General features: G+C 44.2%; 2 protein-coding genes across 2 annotated transcripts; one reads left to right on the top strand and one right to left on the bottom strand.

The window, feature by feature from the left end:
* Positions 1 to 2,647: 2,647 nt before the first annotated feature.
* LOC136653012 (vomeronasal type-2 receptor 26-like) lies at positions 2,648 to 13,385 on the bottom strand. Its single transcript, XM_066629937.1, has 6 exons — positions 13,012 to 13,385; positions 11,350 to 11,641; positions 8,655 to 9,536; positions 4,816 to 5,043; positions 3,668 to 3,794; positions 2,648 to 3,546 (listed from the first exon to the last, which is right to left on the bottom strand). Exons 1-6 carry the CDS (start codon positions 13,383 to 13,385, stop codon positions 2,648 to 2,650), a joined length of 2,802 nt encoding a protein of 933 aa, XP_066486034.1.
* Positions 13,386 to 19,015: 5,630 nt separating this feature from the next.
* LOC136653013 (olfactory receptor 14A16-like) lies at positions 19,016 to 20,023 on the top strand. Its single transcript, XM_066629938.1, has one exon. The coding sequence runs from the start codon at positions 19,016 to 19,018 to the stop codon at positions 20,021 to 20,023; it is 1,008 nt and encodes a 335-aa protein (XP_066486035.1).
* The last annotated feature ends 6,478 nt before the right edge of the window (positions 20,024 to 26,501 follow it).

Below are 26,501 nucleotides of genomic sequence, written 5' to 3' on the forward strand. Positions count from 1 at the left end.
TGGTTCAACTCAGGTGTGCACTGACAAATTAGCAGGCACAGGTCCAAGTAGACACACTGTGTAGGCTGGAGCCTTCCCTGTGGCAAAGAGACAAATGTCCCCTTACCTGTAGACGACCTACAGCCTGTAGGTAGCCTAAATGTAGACGACCTACAGCCTGTTCAGTTCTAGCACTGGATACAGCGTGTCCGTGCTGGCTCTGCTGCATTGGCATTGGTTAGGATTGGACAGCCCGTGAAGAATAGGTGGATATACTTGTATGTTTATTCTAGTATGTCTCTTTTGTTGGAAGTACTGTGTATGGGTGTGCTCCTGTCTCCACAGAAGTTCCATTCTGGAACTCCCCCACCATGGAAACCTGAATCGGTGGATACGAGGGAATGCCTACCCGCTCACCCTCTGAAGGTGATGGGAGCCTCTTCTCCAGAGGGTCTTCTGAACCCAGCAAAGGCCACAGACAACCGTCTGTGGCCTCTGCTGGGCTCAGATTGAGCCCTTGAGGAGAAAAACATCACTACCGACTTTTTTCTTATAATACATTAGGAGGCCTGGTGAAGCCTCCAGAATTTCAGGGGGATGCAGTTACGCCATGGACGTGTGCCCTGTATCTGATATTGTGTGTGTGTGTGTGGGGGGGGAGGGTGAGTGATTAGGAGGTCTCCTCAAGATAAAGGAACTTGTGTTCCCTTACCTTTGTGTAGGGCTCCTGATGTTCCATGGGTCTTCTTGGACCTAAGCCAGATCTCTAGCAGAGTCCCATAGTCTGACTTTGCAATAAAGCAGCTGCAAATGTTCAAACTGCTATGACCATAGGGGTCATCAGAACTAGGCCTAGGTGGAATGTGCTTCTGTATGGCACCAATTTTCCCTGGGGGCTGGGGATAAGAATAGGTCCTCAGTTTGGCTGTACTTGTTGTAAGAGGCAACTAAACAGCCACCAGGTAGATGGGACTTGTCAGCCTGGGAAGGCAGCTCATCTGAGAGAAGGAAAACTCTGATCCCAAACCTCCACTGCCTTGTGGCTACATCCAGTTATGGAAAAGGCTTCAGGAGTCAACCTCGAGGCAAAATCCAGAGCCGGAGTCCCTGAGGCAGTTCATGACTGAACACAGTCATGTTCTGGCAACTCCTGCGATGCTGCTGGAACCAACCGTATTGGCCTCTGCCTTTCCGTTGGACCATTTCAGCGACATGGAGAGGGGGGATTTGCTGCATGGGAAACAGTCTATCCTCCGTATCTACTTTACCCAGGCGTCGTGCACTGGAGAGGGAACTCTGTTCCAGAACAACCATTCAGAGCGCGATACCATAGTCTTCTGAGACTGAAGGATGCTAAAAAGAGAATAAATGGCACCAATATTTGATTTTCATAATTGTGCAGCTGTCATTATCTCAGTGGATGTTGCACAGCCTAGACTTTGACTCCCACATCTTGTAGCCAAGGATGAAAACAATAAAGCAAGGTGACAGGACACAACCTGCAAACCTCTGTCCTTAAAGCTGTGAGGCCTTAAAGCTGTGAATGGGGGGAAGGAAAAATGGGGTACATGAATTATGGTTCAATAACTGCAATCCTCTCTCTTTGATTTTGATCTTACTATTGGAATGAAACATGACCAGCCTAATCAACATGCATGGTCTCAAATTACTTATATATATTTTTTTATATTTAGGCAACATGCAGCTTGTAAACTTAAGTTCAGTCTCTCTCTCTCTCTCTCTCTCTCTCTCTCTCTCTCTCTCTCTCTCTCTCTCTCTCTTCTGCAAAATTAGACCTATTGAAAGTCCAGCTAGAGGATTTCTAATCAATTATTTCTGTAATTTTGACTTATTTCTGCTTCCATATAGCCAGAATTCTTACTTTCTCTGGGCAGGTCAATCCTAACTTGTGCAGGGACAGGTCACAGTGGTCTGCGCTGTATCCAGCGCAGGTTAGGAGGCAGCTAGAGGGCAACTCAGGGAAAGGGGTTAATTTTCAAGTACCAGCTGTCCCTATGGGGCTATGAATCTGCACTAGCTATTTAGCTGGCGCAAATCCAAGAATCCCGTGGAAGGCTGCCAGAACCGGGAGTGGGGGATGGGATTTGGAGTGCACTGCCATCATCAATCCCACCCTCCTCCTGTGCATGAATGTACCTCCCCCTGTACCGCCCTCCCCCTACCCAAAAAAACCCTGCACCAAATGGCTCAATACCTATTGCAAGAGACCTAAAGGGCCTTGCGCTGCTGGGACACTCATTCCAGCAACATAAGACCCAAATAGATTTCAATATGAGTCTTTTATGATGTTTGGTGCTGTGCCAGCACTATGCTTGTTTTTTTTTTTTTTTATCTTCTTTCTTTTCTAAATTGTTCTCACCTAGACCTGGTAACTAGTACCTCTGTAACCTCTCAACTGTACTGTTTTCACACATATTCTATTGAGGTCATCCTTTGCAAAGTGTCCAAATATTATGATGGGAATAAAATATAGCAAGCTGTAACCATAGAGAAGTCTGCTATATAAGGAGTAAAAAACATCCATTTTGTACCTCTTCCATTGATTTCCTACTTGTTACCAATATTGAGAAGAGAAGGGTGACCACAGATATTTTGATGGTGTTTATTACCACATATTATAAATAACCAGGAATGAAATAGACGCTTATTAATTTCTCCTTAGTAACTGATCCTTACTGTTCAGCTCAGGTCTCAGGAGAACTATGTAACATTTGGGGATAAAGATACAGCCCAGCAAGCCAGCACTAGAGGCCAAGATGGAGAAGATCTCCACAGCCACCATGTACTTTCCCTTCGTGCTCAGGTAAGGTGGGATAAAGGACAACCAAACACTACAAAAAACCAACATGCTGAAAGTGATGAACTTGGCTTCATTGAAACTGTCTGGCAACTTCCTAGCTAGGAAAGCCACAATGAAGCTGACCATAGACAGAAATCCCAGGTATCCTAGAGCACAATAAAACATAGTGATGGAGCCTTCACTGCACTCCACTACAATTTCTTCAGCCAGAGAGTCCATGTCCAAATGTGGGAATGGAGGGGCAGTGCAGAGCCATACAGCACAAATACTGGCTTGAATCAGGGAGCAACCCAGGATAATGGTGTTTGCCAGCCTTTTCCCCACCCATTTCCTCAGGCTGGATCCTGGCTTGGTGGCCATGAAAGCCAGAACCACAGTGATGGTTTTTGCCAAGACACAAGAAATAGCCACTGAAAAGACCATACCAAAAAATGATTGCCGTAAGTAGCAGGTTGCTGCCTGAGGCTTGCCAATGAATAGTAAAGAACAGAGGAAGCAGAGCAATAAGGAGATAAGCAGGGAGTAGGTGAGGTCTCTGTTGTTGGCTTTGACAATGGGAGTGTCCTGGTTCTTGATGAAAATCCTGAGGACCAAAGCTGTGATCAAGGAAAAAGACAAAGCCAAGGCACTTAATACCATTCCCAAAGGTTCCGTGAAAGAGAGGAAATTGAGGCCCTTGGGGAGGCATTGATCTCTGTTCTTGTTTGGAAATTGACCTTCTGGACATTTGGAACAGTCATCCATGTCTGAAAAACATTGAAATGCAATTTTAATGAATCGCACATAAAAGTAAAAGCATTAATGTTGGGGGGAGTAAAAATTATTATATGTTTTGTGATTCATTACACTTCATGTTATTTCTCCTACCTTTCTGGTCTGAAATTTTCCCTGCTGAACAAGGATCACAGTCATAGCAACAAAATGGTTCCCCCTCCTTCTTCCTTCTGCTGTAACCTGGATGGCATTGGTCATTACACAGAGCAATGGGCAGGACCTGTATATTCAGAAACAAGAACATGAATTGCTCCACTACAATAAGTTTCATTCCCATGAAATATTTTTTTTTTCTCTTTAACAGAAGGATGGTTGGATTACAGCAGTTACAGCTGGTTTCACTGTTCTACGGAATATGTGAATTTTGACTTCAAAGAGAGGCCAGGAAGTGTTCAGTGTGCCTTTTGGGAAATATTATTTACATGCCAATCCTATGGGTTGTCTGCTTTGTGCAAAGTAGCAGTGTGAACTTTGGGCACAGTGGCTCCATGAGGATCTACCAGTGCCAGTATATTGGCAGTTGGAGAGGGCTGTAGGTGTGAAGATGTATAATGGGGCATTTCACGGGAACAAAAAGGGGCTGTGTCAGGGGAGGAAGGGAGGGGTTGAATCTGGCCCTTCCTACAAAAGAAAGGAATGTTTGTTAAGGTGAACTTTCTGAAGAAGAAGGTTGCTTAACAAGGTTGACTCCTATTTCAACACCAGGTCCTCATTGTTCTATCATTGCCATAGCATTTTTAGTGTCACAGGCATGTCATCTAAATGGGGTTTGGAATATGGCATATGCCAACCCCCCCCCCTTCATGCTGCACATCTCCTGACCAAATCCCTTTCACCTCCCTCCCATGTAACACCTTGATCTCTTTCCTGTTGTGACCTGTTGGCTGCAGGCAGAGTTGCCCTGATGCCCAAGCTATGCCCAACCTAAACTGGATCATGTTGCATCAGCATATGTGGAGATAGAGTGGAGTGTCTAAGGATAGGTTTAGGCTGTTAATATTCAATATATGAGCCTTTGTGGCAAATTTTGCATATTTCCTTCAAAAAAAGTGTCACTTTGTTAAACATGCCTCAAATTTAAGTACATCAAACCAAAAACTGCCAAAGGTTAACCCCACATGTAACATAATGGAATTCCTTGGAAGAATTAGAGGCATTATCAATGGTCAGAATAATCAAAATTTAATACTGGAAGATTCCCCAATTAGTTTTCCACCACGTAAACTATTTTCATATCCTACCTGATTGAACATTCTGTGCCATGAGATGGCCTCCTCAGTAATGCTGAACTCTTTGCCAGGGGAAGCCCATGGATCCATCATTCCTGCTTTCACTCTCAAGAAGGACTGGTTTGGGAAAGTCACCCAATTGATGAGATCAAATCCACCTGCTAATTCACCGTCCTCATCAAAATATATTGTGTCTCCAGCACTGTTGTTAAATGAGATGCTCCTCAGGAAAGGGTGAAGCTGGATTGAAAGAAGTAATGATAAACATTGCAGAGAGAGACTTTTGTTTTATGGGTTCACTCCAACGTAAAAGCATCAGTTCCTTCAAGTATTTTCTTATTCTAGAAAAACAGAAAACATGGGTTCTGTTGTATCTAGAAATGTTGCAAACATGAGAACAGAGATGCTCAGCACAGTTCACCTCTGATAGGTCACAGCCGGCAGGTTCTGTGTGGATGTAGGTTTAAGAGTAGATATTGTTGTGTACCATGAGGTCAGCTGATTCATTAAAGGCCACCCAAGAACAATTTTAGAGGTCTTCACGTGTTGGTATGCTGGATGTGCTCCATTTGGGCAAGAATAATTTCCTTCGTAACTTTCTTGACACCCTACCCTTGTCCTGGGGAGTAAGAACATAAGAACATAAGGACAGCCTCACTGGATCAGGCCATAGGCCTAACTAGTCCAGCTTCCTGTATCTCACAGCAGCCCACCAAATGTCCCAGGGAGCACACCAGATAACAAGAGACCTGCATCCTGGTGCCCTCCCTTGCATTGGCATTCTGACATAACCCATTTCTAAAATCAGGAGGTTGCACATACACATCATGGCTTGTAACCCATAATGGATTTTTCCTCCAGAAACTTGTCCAATCCCCTTTTAAAGGCATCCAGCCAGATGCCAACACCACATCCTGTGGCAAGGAGTTCCACACACTGAGTAAAGAAATATTTTTTTTGTCTGTCCTAACCCTCCCCACACTCAATTTTAGTGAATGTCCCCTGGCTCTGATGTTATGTGAGAGTTTATAGAGCATCTCTCTATCCACTTTATCCTTCCCATGCATAATTTTGTATGTCTCAATCATGCGTCTCAGGCGTCTCAGGCGTCTCTTTGCTAGGCTGAAGAGGCCCAAACACTGTAGCCTTTCCTCATAAGGAAGGTGCCCCAACCCAGTAATCATCTTAGTCACTCTCGTTTGCACCTTTTCCATTTCCACTATGTCCTTTTTGAGATGTGGCAACCAGAACTGGACACAATACTCCAGGTGTGGCCTTAACATAGATTTGTACAACAGCTTTATAATATTAGCCGTTTTGTTCTCAATACCTTTTCTAATGATCCCAAGGATAGAATTGGCCTTCTTTACTGCCACCGCACATTGGGTCATACCTTTCATCGACCACCACCCCAAGATCTCTCTCCTGATCTGTCACAGACAGCTCAGAACCCATTAGCCTATATGTGAAGTTTTGATTTTTTTGCCCCAATGTGCATGACTTTACACTTACTGACATTGAAACGCATCTGCCATTTTGCTGCCCATTCTGCCAGTTTGAAGAGATCCTTCTGGAGCTCCTCACAATCATGTCTGGTCTTCACCACTCGGAAAAGTTTGGTGTCACTGCTCAACCCTGCCTCCAGGTCATTTATGAAGAGGTTGAAGAGCACCAGTCCCAGGACAGATCCTTGGGACACACCGCTTTTCACCTCTCTCCATCGTGAAAATTGCCCATTGACACCCACTCTCCTGGTCTTCAACCAGGTCTCAATCCAGGAGAGGACCTGTCCTCTAATTCCCTGACTGTGGAGATTTTTTAGTAGCCTTTGGTGAGGGACCGTGTCAAACGCCTTCTGAAAGTCCAGATATATAATGTCCATGGGTTCTCCCGCATCCACATGCCTGTTGACCTTTTCAAAGAATTCTATAAGGTTTGTGAGGCAAGACTTACCCTTACAGAAGCCATGCTGATTCTCCCTCAGCAAGGCCTGTTTGTCTAAGTGTTTTGAGATTCTATCTTTGATGAGGCATTCCACCATCTTACCCGGTATAGATGTTAGGCTAACCAGTCTATAGTTTCCTGGGTCTCCCCTCTTTCCCTTTTTAAAGATTGGTATAACATTTGCTATTCTCCAATCCTCTGGCACCGTGGCCGTTTTGAGGGATAAGTTGCATATTTTAGTCAAGAGATCAGCAACTTCATTCTTTAATTCCTTAATAACTCTTGGGTGGATGCCATCAGGGCCTGGTGACTTATTGATCTTTAATTTATCAGTGAGGTCTGAAACATCTTCTCTTTCAACCTCTGTCTGACTTAATTCCTCGGTCAGGAGGGGCCGTTCGGGCAGCGGTATCTGCCCGAGGTCTTCTGCCGTGAAGACAGATGCAAAGAACTCATTTAATTTTTCTGCCATCTCTAAGTCTCCTTTTATCTCCCCTTTCCCTCCCTCACCATCCAGAGGGCCAACCACTTCTCTGGTGGGTTTCCTGCTTCTAACATATTGGAAGAAGCTTTTATTATTCCCCTTAATGTTGCTGGCCATGCGTTCCTCATAGTCTCTCTTGGCCTCCCATATCACCTTCTTACATTTCTTTTGCCACAGTTTATGTTCCTTTTTATTCTCTTCATTAGGGCAAGACTTGCCCTAATGAGAGTAGATAGTGAGAAGCTGGTTATAGCCATTAGGTTATCCTAGGCATTGAGTCAGTATGGGAAATCCATAAAGGGGGGTATAGCTAGTGGCTGTTGTCTCCCTCAGTGTAGGAGCCAACATTTAACAGTGAGTGGAGTTATTAGGTTTTACGCTTATGCTCCAGATTTGATTAATAAACTGTCACCAGTTCTAACGCTTCTTTTGTATTTTATTGGGTTATGCGGGCAAATGATGGATATAAAATTTGTTTCACAACAGGCATTCATGACATGAAACTACCATCACAGTCTCTAATGGAAAAGGATGCTATTGGGGCACTGGGATTGCCCCCTCCCACTACTTTCCACACTCTCCAAACGTAAGAAGTCTGCTTTATGGGAAGAACTGGAGAATGCCCCATTTGATTGTTCACAAATCCCTCAATTTTGGCGAGCACTTTCAAACTATGCAGATACTTGAATCATCCACTTTCAAAGACTTGACCTCTGTTTCAAAGACATAACCCCTGCTAACTGGTTAAGGGGCACTTTTTCAAGTTGGTGCTCCTCTTTTATTTAGCAGGGGGAGAGTAACTGGCCCATCTCACCCCAGCAGTGTCTTTTCTAGTGGCTGCCTGCTGGTGTTGCATCTTTTTAGATTGTGAGCCGTTTTGGGACAGGGAGCCATTGATATTTGATTTTCTCTGTGAACTTTTTGTTGAAAAGCAGTATATAAATACTGTTGTTGTTGTTGTTGTTGTTTCCATTTTTTGATCTAACCTTCTAAGGCAGTGTTTCTCAAACTGTGGGCTGGACCCACTAGGTGGGTCGTGAGCCAATTTCGGTGGGTTCCCATTCATTTCAATATTTCATTTTTAATAGATTAGACTTGATGCTCCCATATGGCATGTGACTGCATTGGGGAGATGTTATAGACCTGAACTTTTGATAGGCTACTGTGTATAAGTTTTTAACGACAGTCAATGAGGTTTACGCCTGGGTAAGTTTGGATAGGATTGCAGCCTAGGATTGTTAAAACTCTTCCTGCTTGATGATGTCACTTCTGGCCATGACATCACTTACAGGCTAATGGCATCACTTCTGGTGAGTCCCAACAGATTGTCATTCTAAAAAGTGGGCCCGGTGCTAAAAAGTTTGAGAACCACTGTTCTAAGGTTACCATGAACAAGGGAGATTATTTCTGAGTAGAACGTTACCTGAGAGCTTGATAGCTTTGGAGGAGAGAATCTACATTCGTCCACCGTTGCTCTGAGCTTGGATCTGATTGAGCACATTCTTTGCAATGCATGTGCTAAAGTATGGACTGCATTGTAGATGCTGTAGCTTTGTCCAGTCATGCTCAGTTCAAAAAGAGTCCCTGGGAGATTCTCCAATCTCTCTTGACCAGTGCACATAATACTGCTCGATTTCCCCTCAGAATTAGAAAAAATGCAACCAAATGCCTGTTCCCAGAAGATCCTGATGAAATCATCTCCTTTTTGTGAATCAGGATGTAGGGACTGAAGGAAGTCTGAAAAGCCCAACACTTCATTGGAGTGGATTGCAAAAGACAAGGCACCATGGAAGATTTGAATATTAAAATCTTTGTTAACTAGTGGTGTTGAGAAATCATTCTGGGCTGTCATAATCCACACTTTCCCTGTAAAAATCTCTGTAATACCTTCCATCATCATATAAAAATATATTGCCAATTTCAAACCTGACATGGTCAGAGCTTCTGCATTTATGACATATACATTGACTTTGGCATTGATTCGTGACATGGTCATGGATATCATGGAGTCTGTTACATCGATGGACTTTAGCATCTCCGCTATCTCTGTAAACTGAGATAGAAGTGGTATTTTTTGACTGAAGGCTGTACAAATTCCATGTTCAGAAAACATTGTCCTCATGGTCTTCACAAAATGTTCCCCACTATCATCATCCAAAGCAATGATCCCAACCCATGTCCATTGGAAATGCTGAAGTAGATGGACAATCCCTCTGTACTGATGTGCCTCATCGGGGACCATCCGATAAAAGGAAGGGAGCTGCACTTTCACATTCATCAGTGGAGCTAATGTACAGTAGGCAATCTAAGTAAAAATATAATACAAATTTTCAGATGGTAGGGTATAATTGATGTAAAATGAATGAATGATCTGAGAGCGCAAGTCCAAATTGTGCGCTTGGCCAGCGCAAGTGCGTTGAACTGGCTCAGAGGTGTCGTAAACATACAGCAAAGCTCTGAGTAGGCTCTGCTGTATGCAGGTGGCAATTGTCTATACTTTGGGTTCTTTTGAGCTTTTGCCAGGGATATTTACCTTAGTTTTTTGTTTCATGCATTAAAGCATGATATTCTTGCTCCTAGCAGGTTTCAGAATTTCCAGTGGCTTAGCTTAGTTGTATCTTTCTTTATTCCCTTGATAATACTCTAGTCCAGTGGTGCCCAAACCCCAGCCCTGGGGCCACTTGCAGCCATTGAGGCCTCCCAATCCGGCCCTCAGGGGTCCTCCAGTCTCTAATGAGCCTCTGGCCCTCTGGAGACTTGCTGGAGCCTGCACTGGCCTGATAAAGCTGCTCTCAGCTCTCAGCCAACTGTTCAACCTTTTGCATGAGCTGTGGGACAAGGGCTCCCTCCATGGCTTGCTGTTTCACATCTGTGATTCAGCAGTGGCAGTGAAGGAAAGGCCACCCTTGCGTTGTGCAAGGTCTTTTATAGGCCTTGAGCTATTGCAAGACCTTCATTTAGTCATATAAGTTCTATCTCTAATATATTCATTTATGTAAATTTATTAAAATTTACATAAATGGACCTCAACAGGTGGGAAACCCTGGCCTCTGAGCGGCCCGCTTGGAGGCAGGCTGTGCAGCATGGCCTTTCCCAGTCTGAAGAGACACTTGGCCAACAGTCTGAGGCAAAGAAGCAAAGAAGGAAGGCCCATAGCCAGGGAGACAGACCAGGGACAGACTGCACTTGCTCCCGGTGTGGAAGGGACTGTCACTCCCGAATCGGCCTTTTCAGCCACACTAGACGCTGTTCCAGAACCACCTTTCAGAGCGCGATACCATAGTCTTTCGAGACTGAAGGTTGCCAACAACAAATTTAAATTTGAAATGTAAATGAATTATTTTTTATTCCCAGTCCTGACAGTGTCAGAGAGATGATGTGGCCCTCCTGTCAAAAAGTTTGGACACCCCTGCTCTTGTCCATTGGTTCTCAAACTTTTAGCACAGGGACCCTCTTTTTAGATTAAGAATGTGTCAGGACCCACCGGAAGTGATGTCATGACTAGAAATGACATCATCAAGCAGGAAAAGTTTAAACAATACTAGGCTGCAATCTTACCCACACTTACACTGGAGTAAGTCCCATTTACTATCATTGTTAACAGCTTATACATAGTAGTCTGTTAAGGGTAGAGATTGTCACATTTCCACAAATGCCGTGGTATTTCCACATTTCCACATACCGTGGTAGCATCAAGTCTGATATATTAAAAATAAAATACTGAAATGAATGGTGACCCACCTGAAATTGGCTCATGACCCACCTAGTGGGTCCTGACCCACAGTTTGAGAAACACTGCTCTAGTCTACAGAGTTTAGGGCAAAACCTCAGGTTACTATCTAGACTTGGTGAACGTGGCCTTGAAACCCGGAAAATGAATTTCTTATTAGGTGACAACTCTGGTCACAGAAGCCTTAGTTCGAACTTTCTAAAACACTTCTGGAAAAAGTTCATATTCTCAGCAGTCTTTTCAACATAAATAGCCACCGCAATGCTAAGGAAATGTTAAACTTGGTTCCATAGATTCAATCGTTTTGGGAAGAACAAACGGGAAATACGCAAAGGGATTAATGCCCTCAGTGATTAAAAAAGCTTCCTGACTCACATGCTATTTGTACCTGTGGAATCTTGTAGATGCCCAGTTGCGTAGCCATGTAGAAGGAGATTTCAGGATCAAGTCCCCCAATAGCAGCTATGAGGTTTTTTTGCTTGACACACTTGAAATTGGGAACAATCGTCTCGTCAAGGGAAAGAAGTTTCAGGATGTTCTGATGAGTCAGCCTTGCATTTAAGTAGCTGTCGTAAATGTGGAAGCCCAGGCTGACATTTGGTAGGATCTTCTGGTTCTCATTTATCTCCTTCACAGCAAATACCAAGGAAAGGACATGCTGGTAGTTCTTCGGAGTTGGGCTAAAGGAAGTGTTAGGTTTTGTGTGAAACAGATACCCTTTCTGAAGTATCTATCTGAAAGCATTCCATTATACTGTATACATGATCAGAGACTAAAATATTATTAGTATCATATATTATAAATGTTCAAGCTTGTATAAGACAGTCAAAATGATGGTGACTTGTGAGTTATGCAGTTAAACAACATTCACGGACATGATACAGACAAGGTCAAGCCCTAATCAGTTCTGTTGATTTCAATGGGAAAAATTAAGGACAAACTTATCTCTTGTGACTCACGCCCCCACAATTGAAATCAGTGTTACCAAAAGAGTATTTAACTTGATCTGAATCATGCCATTGGTATTCTGAAGAATTATGGGGTTTCTAGAATCAGTATGTTCAGTTTCCACTGAGCCAAAAAAAAAAAGATTTTAAAATCCTAAAATCCTGAATACAGGCTCACAGGTTGCTGAAGAGTGCATGAAACGAATTCCTTCAAATTACTCCTACAGTTCTGACTCTTTCTCTGACAGGCGGCCCAGTTCTAAAGATGGCAGTGGGTGCAGAGGGGCTGCCCCAGGTGCAGCAGTGCCAAAGCGGCTGCTGATGTATCCTGCGGCAGCTGCCGGAGGTCTCCTCGGGGAAAGACCCAGGCCCTGTAGTGAGACTTCTCAAGTCTATGCTGGGTATTTTACTGGTGCGAACTTGAGAGACTCCATGTTGGGCCTTCTGACCCAACACAGAGTTCAGGATCCTGCAGAGCTCTGTCCCATCCCCCTCCTGCCCTGGTTCCTCCAGGTGTGCCTTATGGCACATTTGTGATACCCAGCACTGGCCCAGCCCAGGTCTGGGCTCTAGGTCACTCAAGATTTGTGATTTAAGGATATAAAATATCAGTGCCAGAAATATCAGTGCCAGAGTGAAGGTACAGGAGGAGTTCTGATGCTCTGGAGTTATTAAATTTTGTTAAAATGCTCTGGAGTTATTAAACTTGGGGAGGGTCATTCACAATGGTCAAGCATTACACTGCGGTAAAGTTAGATGCAGAGAGTCACTTGTTCAATCCCTGGCAGCTCTAGGAAGGCAGATAAAGATTCTCTTCTGACACCACGGAGACCTGCTTGCCAGTCAGTGTCATAAATTTAATTAGGAATACAGAATGGAGAAGAGAATGAAAGCAAGATACTAGACTCATCATATGGAAGAAAATATATTCATAAAATTTGTTTAAAGGATCCTAATAATAAAGCAAAATGCATCTTCAAGAAAAATACACAATCATACTGACACACACACACTGCTGGCTGTGCCCTGAACTTTCTGATCTTTATAAAATGGATATGATCTGGATTACTGGCTATTATGAAGAGCTTTCATTATTTCCTTACACAAGTTCATCCATCAACTTGGTTTTGGGGTGTTCACTGAAGGAAATGTCATCAAAAAGGCATCCAAACTGTGAAACAATTGCACCAATGATGAGATCCCCTCTCTGATGATACTTGTACGGGAGCAGGGAGGGATCAGAGATGGTGCACATGGCGGTCTGGGCCTTGCATGCAGCTGGAGGAAACTGCAGGCCCAGAATGAGCAGCAGCAGCAGTAACATAAATATTCTTGCCATCATGGCCCGATCTTGATTCTCAGTGTCCAGGTTCTTCCTGTTACACACCAGCAGCCAGACCGCAACTCCCTCATTTAGAAGTTCCCAAACTAATTTTGCTGATTTAGTTTCCGAATACAATGATGGAGTTACTTTCATCGATCCTCAGTTCAGCTCTGAGCAGGAACAGGCTGATCTATTATATCCACAATCCGTTTTGGTTACTGTTTGTTTTTGCATCCTTAGAAAATTCATATGAGATTTTCTGAGATGGAGACGGCGTCGTAGTAATTGAAGTTAATTGCACATCTCAAAATTATCGCTCCAGAATATTCTGCTGCATGAGATCATCTTTTGCATCAATTGAGAAGAAAATATTTGTTGGACAGAGTTTTTGTGGAGCATTGGGGATACCGTAGAGCAGGGTTGTCCAAACTTTTTGGCAGGAGGGCCACATCATCTCTCTGACACTGTGTCAGGGGCCAGGAATAAAAAAAGAATTCATTTACAGTTCAAATTTGAATAAATTTACATATATTTACATAAATGAATATATTATAGGTGGAACTTATATGAATGAATGAAGGTCTTGCAATAGCTCAAGGCCTATAAAAGGCCTTACACAAAGAAAGACCAGCCTTTCCTTCGCTGCTGCTGTTGCATCATAGGCGTGAAACAGCAAGAAGTGGAGGGAGCCCTTGTCCCACAGCTCATGCGAGAGGTCAAACAGTCATCCTCCCACTGAGAGTAGTTGCATCAGGCCAGCAAGGGCTCCAGCATGTCTCTGGAGGGCCAGAGGCTCATTGAAGACTGGGAGCTACCTGCGGGCCAGATTGGGAGTCGTCAAGGGCCGCAAGTGGCTGCTGGGCTGCGGTTTGGACACCCCTGCTGTAGAGTAAGATCCAGAGAAAAATGGCAAGTGAACAGTGAGCCCCTGGAAAGGAAGCAGGGCTGATGTACTGGGGGGAAAAAGTTGCATTATATCTCTTTGCTTGCTGGTTTGCCCTCTCCCCTTCAGAGATCCCTATGCAGGGATCCTGCATAGGCCTTTAGTGTCGCAGTCCAGTGAGACAATCTTCCACCTCTAGTGCTGCTTTGACCTCAGTGGTACTGGACAAAACCACACAGTCACTTTTGGCTAAACTGGCACTGCCCCAGGGTAGTGAGACAACAAAATAATGACAAAACATATGTAGACTTGATATAGTGCCATGTGTTGTAGGCACACTGTAAACCACAATAAGAGGTGGAGCATATTGGGGTCTAGGAATTATGTCAACTGAACTACTGTCTCCTAGCAGTATAGTTTGTTTTGCCATGACCCAGACCCCCTGGGCCCCAGGAATTTGCCCCCCCCCCCTCTCCTCAGGCCTACTTTCTCACTTCTTCATTAACAACCCTCTTTGGGGGAAGTCCTCTTTCTTCAAGTTTGCAAATCAAGACTGTCTCCAAGCTAACTTTCATTCCTCCGCCAAGTAGTCAGGATTCTTACAGCTGGCCAATTCATGAGGCCAACTGAAAGCAGGAATTGGGTTGCGGCCACCCCTCTTTCCACCTGCTTGTCTCTACAGTTTTTCCTTCTCCTTTTACTTATTCCCTGCTTTGGAAAGGAAGAGGGGTGTCAGAGAGGAAAAGAACTGTAGAAAGGAGGAGAGTGCGGAGCTAGCGCATGGGGGGGGTCAGAGGAGTGGGGGAGTCAGAGGCTCACACACCATCAGGCAAGGGGGAAAACATTTGCCCTGCCACATCAGGAGTCACGTAGTTGTTGGTCAACCCTGCTGTAACACAAATGCTTTGCCTTAGAACAGTATTTCTCAAAGTTTGTCCCCCACCGTACCACTTTGCATGGTCCACCTATTCAAAGTACCACTGGAAGTAACTGATGCTGATGGTCATTGTCGGTATTTACAGATTGGGAGGCCAGATGCAACTTGACCAGCTTAAATAAGAGGCTCAGGGCAGAAGGAGGGGAGGCTTTTTGCAGCAAGTGAAAAGCACGTGCTGGAGCTCTGCCCACTGAGCCGAGCCTCCTGGTGCTTGTTATGTTGCATTACTGGTCTTGCTGCCAGGCAGTGGGATTCTGGGGGTACCATGCGTACCACCAAACACCACCTCAAGTACCACCAGTGGCATGAGTACCACTGGTTGAGAAACACTGCCTTAGAATAACACTATTTCTTCTGAGCCCTAGAAACAACTCTCTTTCCTTCACAACAAAATAAACTTCAAATTTCATTTTGATTTAAATATCCTGCTGATGTTTTATACCAGGGGTGCCCAAACCCCGGCCCGGGGGCCACTTGTGGCCCTCAGGAGCTCCCAATCAGGCCGGCGGGGAGCCCCCAGTCTCCAATGAGCCTCTGGTCCTCCAGAGACTTGCTGGAGCCCGTGCTGGCCCAACGCAGCTGCTTTCAGCATGAGGACGACTGTTCGACCTTCCACCTGAGCTGTGGGTTGAGGGCTCCCTCCGCTACTTGCTGTTTCACATCCGTGATGCAGCAGTGGCAGCAAAGGAAAGGCTGGCCTTGCTTTGTGCAAGGCCTTGAACTATTGCAAGACCTTCATTCATTCATATAGGTTCCATCTCTAATATATTCATTTAGGTAAATTTATTCAAATTTGAAATGTAAATTAATTCTTTTTTTCCCGGCCCCCAACACAGTGTCAGAGAGATGATGTGGCCCTCCTGCCAAAATGTTTGGACAACCCTGTTTTATACCAATACTCATGGCACCCCGTTGCACAGACATCAATGACCATGATTGTAAAGCTAGTTTCAAGGGTAGGGATCCAAATGAATCATATTTGTTCTGGAGTAATCTGGACTGAAAACAATTCCAGTTTTCTGCTCCTGGTGTTTCTTCCTGTTTTTGACATTCAAATGCTGTTGTAGCAAGTCATAGGATGGAGCTCTATATCTTTTATTAAACCCTGGAGAAGAGCCATTTGTCCAGGAGAAGAAAACTATGAGGCAGTGATTGAGGAGCATGTTGCTGTCATGAGTGCTCTATCATGTTCATGTTCTCACACAAAGACAGCCTCTCCATTAATATCAGCAGAACTATAAGCTAATATTGGAAATACAGAGCAAAGTGTTAACATTTCTCTATATGCCTCTACTGGAGAGTTGTGTAAAGCCCATGAGACCAAGTCTCCAGGCTCAGAAATCTAATGAAATCTCTAAATTGCTATTAGGTAGACCATTTTACATCTCAAAGTAAGAAAAGAAAAAGGGAGGATGACTTCTATAAAGTTTCATGGAGAGCTGGGCAAATATACAGTGCTTGAAAGTGCCTGATGGAAGTGCTGCTGGTGATTCCAACTTTGATAAAGAATGAAAAGTAAGTCATTGATTTGCAACTAGTAGGGCATTTGGGGGGGGGGGCACTTCATGTTTCATAAGATGCCATGGAGCTGATATGCATACATACATAACCTCAATCCAGCCAAAGATTAATCATTTTAAAGTCCAGTTTCTTCCAGTAATAGCTATTCAGGTGCATGTTGAGAACTTTCATAGTAATCAGTAAAGTTTAATGAACCTGAATGCAGACTGGAATGAAGTTTATATTACATATATTACTAGATGTATATACTGAGTATATACTGCCAGCTACAATGGAGCACCACGTAGACAGTACTGTGGGTTCTGTTAGAGAATACGCTGTCTATGTTTGGACTGCACAAGCTGAAGGCCTCCCATTAGACAAGTGCGTGATCTGCCAAGAGCTTTTCCCCTTCCCTTCTCTCCAGTCTTGACCAGAAGCGTACAAGAGGATTATCGAGCTGCTTAAGGGGAACTGTCCCTGGTTTGTGAGATCCCTTCAGCTTGGTGGCTCATCTATTGTGCTGCTCCAGCTTGTGTATCTTGGATTCCCACACTGTTTTTATGATGACCAAAGCAGATTGCACCTTAAAATGTAATCCTACTTCTTTTTTTCTTTAGAAATAACCTAGGTGGGAAAGGGGCTCAAGTCATGGTGCATGAGGAGGGAGAATTCTCACACTTTCCCCAGTTCCATTTCCCCTCCTTATAAAGCTCTATTTGATGTCTGTGTTCATGTCTGAACATTTTATTCAGTCTTTGTGTTTTCTGTCACATGGCATTTCTTAATGGATGTGGGTTGTCTCATCTGTTTATTGTTAGGCATTAATGCCTTTCTTTCTCTCATTGTAATGAGACTTTATTTTTTTAAAACAAAAGAATTGCTTAAAGCTTCCCATGATGTTCAAAGTCTTTCAAGAGACAGTGGCAGACTTTCCCTTAAACACAGGAGAGTCTTAGCTTGCAACATTTCTACAGCATATGCCCAGCCAAGATCCTGGGACTACAGCCCCAATATAAACGCTTTTTGTAACGTGCAGCATTACATATGGGCTTAGCAATGGTCAGCATTTGTGATTATTGGCTAGGTAGGGCTGGGAAAGACCCTTCTCTCTCTGAAACCCTGAAAAGTGACTGTGAGGCCACGTAGGCAATATAGAGCCAGACAGCTCAATGTCCTGCTGCACATGTTCAAACTGCTGTCACTCTCCAAATTGCAGGGGGCAGAGGAACCAGGTTTAGATGGACCTAAGGTGGATGTAGACACAACTCTTTTCTAATTATGCAGTATTTATTATCTCAATGGATAATAAAGGTTGTAAGCCTAGTTTTCAACTCCCACAACTTCATAGAATCCTAGAATTGGAAGGTACATAAAAGGTCAACTAGTCCAACCCCCTACCTGTAGCAGGAACTCCTCCTAGAGCATCTCCAGCGGATGCTTGTCAAGTTTGAAGATCTCCAGCGAGGGTGAATCCACCACCTCCCTCAGCAATCTGTTCCACTCTCAGGAATTTTTTCTGATGTCCACTTGGAATCTCTTCTCTTGCGGTTTGTACCCTTTGGATCTAGTTCTACTTTCAGAGGCAGTTGAGAACAAATTTGTCCCTTCTTTCATATGACAGCCCTTCAGGTATCTGAAGAGCGCTCTCATATCCCCTCTCAGCCTTCTCTTCTCCAGGCTGAACATACCAAGTTCCCTCAACCTTTCTTATCCTCCAGCCCTCTGATCATCCTTGTTGCTCTCCTCTGTACCTGCTCCAGTTTGGCTGCATCTTTATTAAAATGAGATGCCCAGAATTGGACACTGTACTCCAGGCGAGGTCTGACCAATGCAGAGTAAAACAGAACAACAACTTCTCATAAATTGGTAGCTACAGTTCTACTGATGCAGGCCAAAATTGTATTCGCCCTCTTTGCAGCTGCATCACACTGCTGACTTTGTTAATCTTGTGATGCACTGCAACTCCAAGATCCCTCTCACATTGTAGCCTGGGTGGCCTGGGAGGAAGCAAGGTGACAGAATGTAAGATGCAGTCCTCTGTCCCCTGTAAGGACTTAAAGCTGTGGACCTCTGCAGCCCCGCACCCGGGGCAAAGCTCCGTGCTGGCACCCCACCCTGCAGGCTATCGTTGCCGCCCCCATGCAGATATCTGCTCCCCCTACTCACCAGAGGCTCACAGAGCCTCTCACGACCTCCTCCTGCGCTGGGGAAACCTCTGTGAGGTTCCCCAGCACTATAAACTGTGCTTGCGGCAAACCAGAAGCACAGTTTCCACCCCCGTCAGGAGCCTCAGAGAGGCTTCCACGGGGTCCCAGCAGCTGGCACCTGGGGCATTTGCCCCATCAAACCCTATGTCAGGCACACAACTGAGAACTTAAACTGTGAAAAGGAAGAGAAGGAAAAATGGGATACATTAATTGTGGTTGCTTCATTCTTTAATGGATGTTAGTGAATTGGAACATGTCCATTTTTTTGTTTCCTTCAGGCAACGTACAACTTGTAATCACGAACAATACAGACAATACAACTTCTGTGACTGACTTTCTACTGCTGGAGTTTTCTGACGTCCGAGAGCTGCAGTACTTGCAGTTCTTTGTCTTCCTAGTGCTGTACTTGGCAACAGTGACAGGGAATCTTCTCATCATCATTGCAATAGTCCTTGATCACCACCTGCACGCTCCCATGTACTTCTTCCTGATGAACTTGGCCATGGTGGATCTCGGAACAATTTCTGTCACCATACCCAAATCCATGGTGAATTCCCTCTTGAATTCCAGGCTGATTTCATATCCTGGATGCGTTGCACAGGTCTTCTTCCTCCTGTTTCTTATTGCATCGGATCTGGCCCTCCTCACAGTGATGGCGCATGATCGGTATGTTGCCATTTGCAACCCACTGCAGTATGAGGTGATAATGAACCAAGCGGCCTGTATGCAAATGGTTGCCATTGCATGGGCTAGTGGCCTTCTCTATGGAGTCATCCACACCAGTAGCACTTTTGCAAACTCCTTCTGCTCCAATGTTGTTGATCAGTTCTTTTGTGAAATCCCGCAACTGCTCAAGCTGACCTGCTCTGATTTATATCTAGTCGAAGTTGGGGTTCTGGCAGTCAGTGTTATAATAGTGCTGGGCTGCTTCATTTTCATTATCGTAACTTATGTGCACATTTTCACTGCTGTGCTGACCATGCCTTCTGTGCAGGGAAGGCAAAAGGCCTTCTCGACTTGCCTTCCCCACCTTACTGTGGTCTCCATGTTGGTATTCACAGGAGTCTTTGTCTACCTCAGACCTGCCTCTAAGTCATCACCAGTCCTGGATTTGATGTTTGCTGTCATATATTCTGTGGTGCCACCCCTGATGAATCCATTGATTTATAGCATGAGAAACAAGGAGATAAAGGTTGCTCTGTGGAAAATGCTGAATCCAAAGCATTGTTGTAAAAACATATTAGCTGAATTTATTCCATAATTATAACTTTTGCATGAGGTCCCCCCAATGGGAACAATTTTAACTCCTACATTTGATTTTTTTTTTTAAATGAAGGGAATATATCCAGTTTTTCCTTCAACATACAGTGTCCTGCAAGTGCTAAATGTCAAGTGGACGCTGGTAATTTAAATCTTATTTCAAAAATAAAGCCCTTCGAAAGGCCAGTTGGTGAACATCTAAGCAGTTATTTGATGAGACGTTGATTCCGACTATTAGCTGACCACTTTCTCCCAATTTGATTCATTCCTTACTTTCTCCAAACACAACTCTTGTTTATTTCCACAACTCAAGATAATTTAAAGTACTATGGAGTGATTATTTTTGTTTGTTTAAACTTTGGTTGCCATAGTGATAGACACCATATTGCATCTTTCAATTGTATGGTATGCCAGTAGTTACCCTATAGTGACACCCTGATTACATAGGCTTGAAAAACAATGATTATAAATATGGTTTTAAGGGCAATTATACCCCACCCATCACCTGCCTTTCCCCCACCTCCAACTACGCGGTGTAGAACCTACATTCCTTGGCGTATGCTGCCAGGGTTCCTGACCTTCATGCCAACCCCAGGAACTGCTAGGCCATTACAAAGTGCTTTATGGTACTTTTGGGAAAATGGGAGAAACTATGGACAAAGCAAATAAAATTTACTTTGAATGTCAGTATTGAGGAAAATGTTTACGAGATGATTTATAGATATTATATGACACCAAGCAAATTAGCAAAATTGTATGAAAATATGTCAGATAACAACAACAACAACAACAACAACAACAACAACTCGGTACAGTGGTACCTTGAATAACGAATGCCCCACACAGCGAAAAACTCGCATAACGAAAGCGTTTTGCGAAGTTTGGTAACTCGCACAACAAATTTTTATGACCCGTGCTTCGCAAGACGAATTTTTTTTTGTTTTGCTTTGGTTTGTTTTAAGGGGAAGATCTTCATGTCAGTTTATGATCCCGTTCACCCTAGTAAGGGGAGGATCTTCATGTCAGTTCATGATCCCTTTCACCCTAGTAAGGGGAGGATCTTCATTTCAGTTTATGTAAGTAAGTCCCATTGTGCTTGCTCCCAGGAAAGTGTGCACAGGATTACAGCCTTCAAGCTCCCCACTCAGCATCCCCCCCCCGTTTTTGAAATCCTCAGTACAGTATGTATGCCTTTAAAGAGCACTTAATAAACACTTTGTAAACCAAATTTGACTTTGTTCTGACTTTTCTTGCCCATAGGAAAGCATTAATTAAATTTCAATGCATTCCTATGGGAAAACGCGCTTCGCAAAACGAAAAACTCGCATAACGAAAGGACTTGCAGAACGGATTAATTTCGTTATGCGAGGCACCACTGTATTTATATACTGCCTTTCTGGTCATCAGATTACTCCTCTGACTTTATTCAAGACAGTTTACATAGGCAGGCGTTTCTAAATCCCTCAAAGGGATTTTTACAATCATAGCGGTTCTCTCTTTCAAGGACCAACAACATTTCAGAATGGATCTTCCTGGTTTGGTCTCCCTTCTGCCCTCCAGTTCTTCCACGCAGGCTGATAAGCAGCTCCATCTCTCACATGGAGGGCAGCCAAGATGCTTCTTGCTCACAGCAAGAGCAGGTGGAATCACTCAGCTGGGCTTGTCAGCTGCTTCAAGGTCTCACCATTCTCAGCCGTTCAGGAAGCTGCTGGTGTCCTCAAACTGTCGACCTTCTGATGTTATCTTTGGGCTAACGGAGGCTCTACCCTTTAGACCAGACCTCCTGTCTCGGATAGATAGGTGTTGGAAATGTAAAAAACAGGAGGGAACTTTTTACTATATGTGGTGGACATGTTCTAAAGCAAAAAAATATTGGTCACATATATAAGCACAGAAACAGTAGATTTTAAAAACAAATGTACAATTGAAACCTGAAGTATTTTTGTTGGGCATGACAGATGAATATGAGGGGAAAAGATATGACAAGCGCAGCTAGAACACTTTATGCACAATATTGGAAAACCATGGATATACCGTTGACAGAAGAATGGTGGATAAAAGTGATGGACTTTGCAGAAATGGATAAACTTACGACATTACTTAAAGAAAAGTCCTGTTCGGTCATTTGGAACTCGGCACTCTACACAATCTTTTGGCGATAAATTGAGTACCCCCATTGCTGGGCTACTTCCTTTACCTGGGAGAATGGGACAAAAGTCCCCTTCACCAAGGTGCCGCCCGTGGTAGCCCGTGGCATGCAGGATGCAGCGGCAGCCGTTTTTGGTGTCGCCGAAGCTGCATGCCATGGGAGCTCAGGATTGAACTGACCAAGCCCAATCCTATCCAATTGTCCTGTGCCGGTGCAGTTGTGCCAGTGGGGAATGTGCTGCGTCCTGTGGTGGAGGGGCAGTCATTGGGCCTCCTCAACATATGGGAACATGCATTCCCTTACCACTGGGCTGCATTATGCCTACACCGGAGCTGGACAGTTGGATAGGATTAGGCCCTTAATGAGTTCTGGATTTGAAGATTAGTCATAAGAGGAACTGTTGGAGATATTGCTTTTGTTAGGATAGAAATTTAGATCATTAATATAATGCAGTAAGCAACTGGAAATTTTTGACTTCACTCTTGCTACACTCTTAGAGATATTCTATGTAGTTTTTTTCTCTTTTTATTTTTCTTTTCTATTTTTGTCTTTTATGTATTTTACTTTATGTTGTTGCTGTTCATTGTTTTTCTTTTACTATTACTATAAATAAAATAAATATAAATAAATAAATATTTATTAAAATAAAAACAAAAAGCTCTAGAGGAAAAATTCAGCACAGCCTTCACACTGTGCTTTATGGTACTTTTGTATGGACCAGCACAGCACTTGCCACAGCAGTGTGAAGTCTGTGCTGAATATTTCCCCTAGAGCTTGTTATTTTCTCCTCTGTCTGTGAATGCCTTGTGTTTATTTGTGAGCGAGTTTGGTCTCTGCCAGTTTGGCTAGGTCTTGGTTTTGAGTTCTTTTTGTTTGGACCACTACAATAAATGCTTTTGTTGCACTTTACACCCTCAATTCAATTGCCCTTTTGTCACCAAATTGAACAGCTGTGCAACTGGCCACTATATAGGTTTTCTGTATATGATTGTTTCCTACCCCTGTTTTACACATGTTTTACACATAATTTAAAAAGCACATACTCACTAGTGTTCAATCATCCTCATACACTTATATAAAACCTAGGTAATGTAAGTAGAAGTTTGGTCCAAACAGCAACTTCCTTGAGAGCCCAATCCTTCTAAGCCTTTGCCAGCAGTGCACTCACACTGCCAGCGCTGAGTGTGATAAAAGTGCCATAAGGCACTTTCTCACTGATGGGAGACACTCTGCTTGCGCCGGTGAAGAGGCCAGCACCAGTTGGTGCTGAGCCTCAGCACTGGTAAGACATGTCACTGGAGCAGCCAGTGGTATGTGCTTCCTTTGGTTAGTGCTTTTCAGGGCAGGGGAGGGCAGTGGAAGCGGGGGAGGGTGGAACTGGGCGAAGAGAGGGCATACCAAAGGGAGGATCAGACCTGGTAGGGGGCGGGGGTGGTGGCAGAGTCTGCTGCTGACTCCTGTGCCCCCTCCCACATCCAAAAGCCCAACATGGGCCTCCTGAGTTCTGTGGCCGCTAAATAGTGAGCACAGAACTGAGAAGACCCATTGCCATGCACAGGGCTCAGCTTGGGGTAAGGGAACATTTCTTCCTTTACCTCAAGGAGACTCTGGTGGCTGCCCCGGCCCCACAAGTTACAGCAGAGGCCTTTTCGGCACTGTTTCTCCACGTGACACTGGGGCAGCTGAGGATTCTGTGCCACTGTTCTAGGGGTGGTTGTTGAGACCAGGTCACCAGGAACATAAGTAGATCAATCAATCAATCAATCAATCAATCAATCAATCAATGGGCAGGAGGTTTGGTCTAGAGGGTAGAGCCTCCATTAGCCTGAAGATGACATAAGAAGGTCACCAGTTCGAGGACACCAGCAGCTACCTAAATGGCTGAGAATGGCGAGAATTTGAAGCAGCTGACAAGCCCAGCTGAGTGATTCATGCAGTCATATTTCATCTGTCACCCTGAGACAATGCGTGCATCCTATGAGTATCAGCCTTTGAGCTTGTGGGGTTGTTACTCTCTGTGATTGTGGGGGGTTTACTTTCAAACATTTTTGGCCAGATGGATTACATGTAGAAGTGTTGGAAAAGGCCTGGGCAGTCTAAGGCCCATTGGATAGGTGGTTGAGATTTTATCCAGCTTGGTATGTTCAGATGTAGTGACAGTAGTTACTCTTGATTAACTAGTCATCTGTAAAAGGAAGGAATGTGGCATATGATGAACAGACCAAGGAAGGTGGTTGCCTTACGGTCCAGTCCTATTCAGATGCTGCATCAATGGCACCCTGATGCCAATGCCACATACATCATACCTTAAGCTCATCCAGGCAATGTTATGACAGAATGGGATGGAGACCAGGGAAGGCTGTGCATTGAGGCTGGGAAGGGGGCAGTAGCAGTGGTAGCAACTTCACTGATATCCTATCCTCCTTTCCTTGCTGCAATCTACCTTCTGGGTTCCCTTGAACCTGTGACAGTAAAGTAGCTGACACAAATCCTAGTAGACCCATCAGGACAGCAGAGGCTTTTACAAGGGCAAAAGAACAAATGTTCCCTTTCCTCAATGAAACTTTGGGGACTAGAATCAGCCCTGTGGGTTGTGTCCTGTTGGCACAGCGGTATCAATGAGGGTAATTTAACTTGGATCAGACTGAATTTGAGATTTGAGCTTTTGTAGTCTAAGGGTCCAATCCTATTCAATGTTCCAGCACTGATGCAACCACACCAACAGGGCATGTGATGCATCTTGCAGTGTAGCGGGGCAGTCACTGAGGCCTCCTCAAGGCAAGGGAATGTTTGTTCCCTTACCTTGGGACTGCATTGCAGCCTCATTGGCACTGGAAAGTTGGATAGGAATGGCACTAATGCTATTTGACAATGTCCTTGGAATAACTACCATGGTGTTTAAGGTGACTTAAACCTAAAAGTGTCAAACAAAAAATGAGTTAACCCTAGTTGGGGCGGAATTCCTCAGAAGGGTGAGAAGGATTATCAAAGCTAAAACTTTTCCTACCTAGCTTTCCATCTTACAATCTATAGTTAGTTTCCACCTGATTAAACCTGCTGTGCCATGTGATGGCCTCCTCAATAGTAGTGATCTCTTTGCCAGGGAGAGCCTGTGGATCTATCGTTCCTGCTTTCACCCTTAAGAAGGACTGGTTTGGGAAAGTCACCCAGTTGATCAGGTCAAATCCACCTGCTAATTCACCCTCCTCATTTAAAGACACCATGTCTCCTGCACTGTTGTTGAATGAGATGCTCTTCAGCTACATTGGGAGAAGTAGGAAGAGTACATTGGAAGAAAACATTTTCTTTTATTGGTTCAGTACATTTTAAAAGCATCACTGCCTTGGAGTTTTGAGAAATGGTAAATATTAATGTCTTTTCTAGGCTGAAGAGGCCCAAACGCCGTAGCCTTTCCTCATAAGGATGGTCCCCCAGCCCAGCAATCATCTTAGTTACCCTCTTTTGCACCTTTTCCATTTCCACTATGTCTTTTTTGAGATGTGGTGACCAGAACTGGACACAATACTCCAGGTGTGGCCTTACCATCTATTTGTACAACGGCATTATAATATTAGCCGTTTTGTTCTCAATACCTTTTCTAATGATTCCAAGCATAGAATTGGCCTTCTTTACTGCTGCCACACACTGGGTCGACACTTTCATCGACCTGTCCACCACCACCCCAAGATCTCTCTCCTGATCTGTCACAGATCTACAGCCAAACAAGGTGACAGCAAAAAATTCCTACCCAGCCCTGCAACAGCAACCAGCTAGTCTCAGACTGTGCCAAGGGAGTGCGGGTGGGGTCGCTGCTGCTCCCAGACTGAGCTCAAGCAGCCAGGAATTGCCCACGCAAGCTTAGTTCCCTACCTGCCAAATTGCGTGGGCCAATGGGAGCCTGCCCCATCAGCCTGCCTGCACAAAGCGGGGCGGAGCACTGTGCTAACGGCCTATTTGACTTTTTCGTAGCTCAGAACTTCAGGAGAAAACAATTGCTATGAACCTTTTACTATATTTAGTGCTGTGCTAGTGACATTATTTTTCTTTTTTTCTTGTTTTGAGGGATCTGATCAAGACCGGATAACTAGGACTTTGGTAAAATCTTGGTTGGTCTATTTGAAACATGTCTGAACTCCTTTGAAAAAAATGCTTAGACACTTTTACTAATGTAAAATACAGAAGTTTGTATTCCTACAGAAGCCTACTGTAGGGAGTGAACAACGTCTATTTTGTACCTCTGGAACTAGTTACCCATTTGGTAGCAGGACTCAGAGTGGGGTGAACATACATATTTTGACCATGTTTACTTCCAGATAATACCAAATGGGGA

This window comes from Tiliqua scincoides, chromosome 5, assembly GCF_035046505.1.
Source record: "Tiliqua scincoides isolate rTilSci1 chromosome 5, rTilSci1.hap2, whole genome shotgun sequence".
Lineage (NCBI taxonomy): Eukaryota > Metazoa > Chordata > Lepidosauria > Squamata > Scincidae > Tiliqua > Tiliqua scincoides.

Bases quoted from the DNA above. Each gene is read 5' to 3' on its own strand.
- LOC136653012 (XM_066629937.1), bottom strand. From the start codon at position 13,385: ATGAAAGTAACTCCATCATTGTATTCGGAAACTAAATCAGCAAAATTA. The intron at 9,537-11,349 runs GTACAAATAGCA...ATTTTTACTTAG, and splicing joins GCATCTACAAGATTCCACAG to ATTGCCTACTGTACATTAGC. The intron at 3,795-4,815 runs GTAGGATATGAA...CTGAATATACAG, and splicing joins GGCACAGAATGTTCAATCAG to GTCCTGCCCATTGCTCTGTG.
- LOC136653013 (XM_066629938.1), top strand. From the start codon at position 19,016: ATGTCCATTTTTTTGTTTCCTTCAGGCAACGTACAACTTGTAATCACG.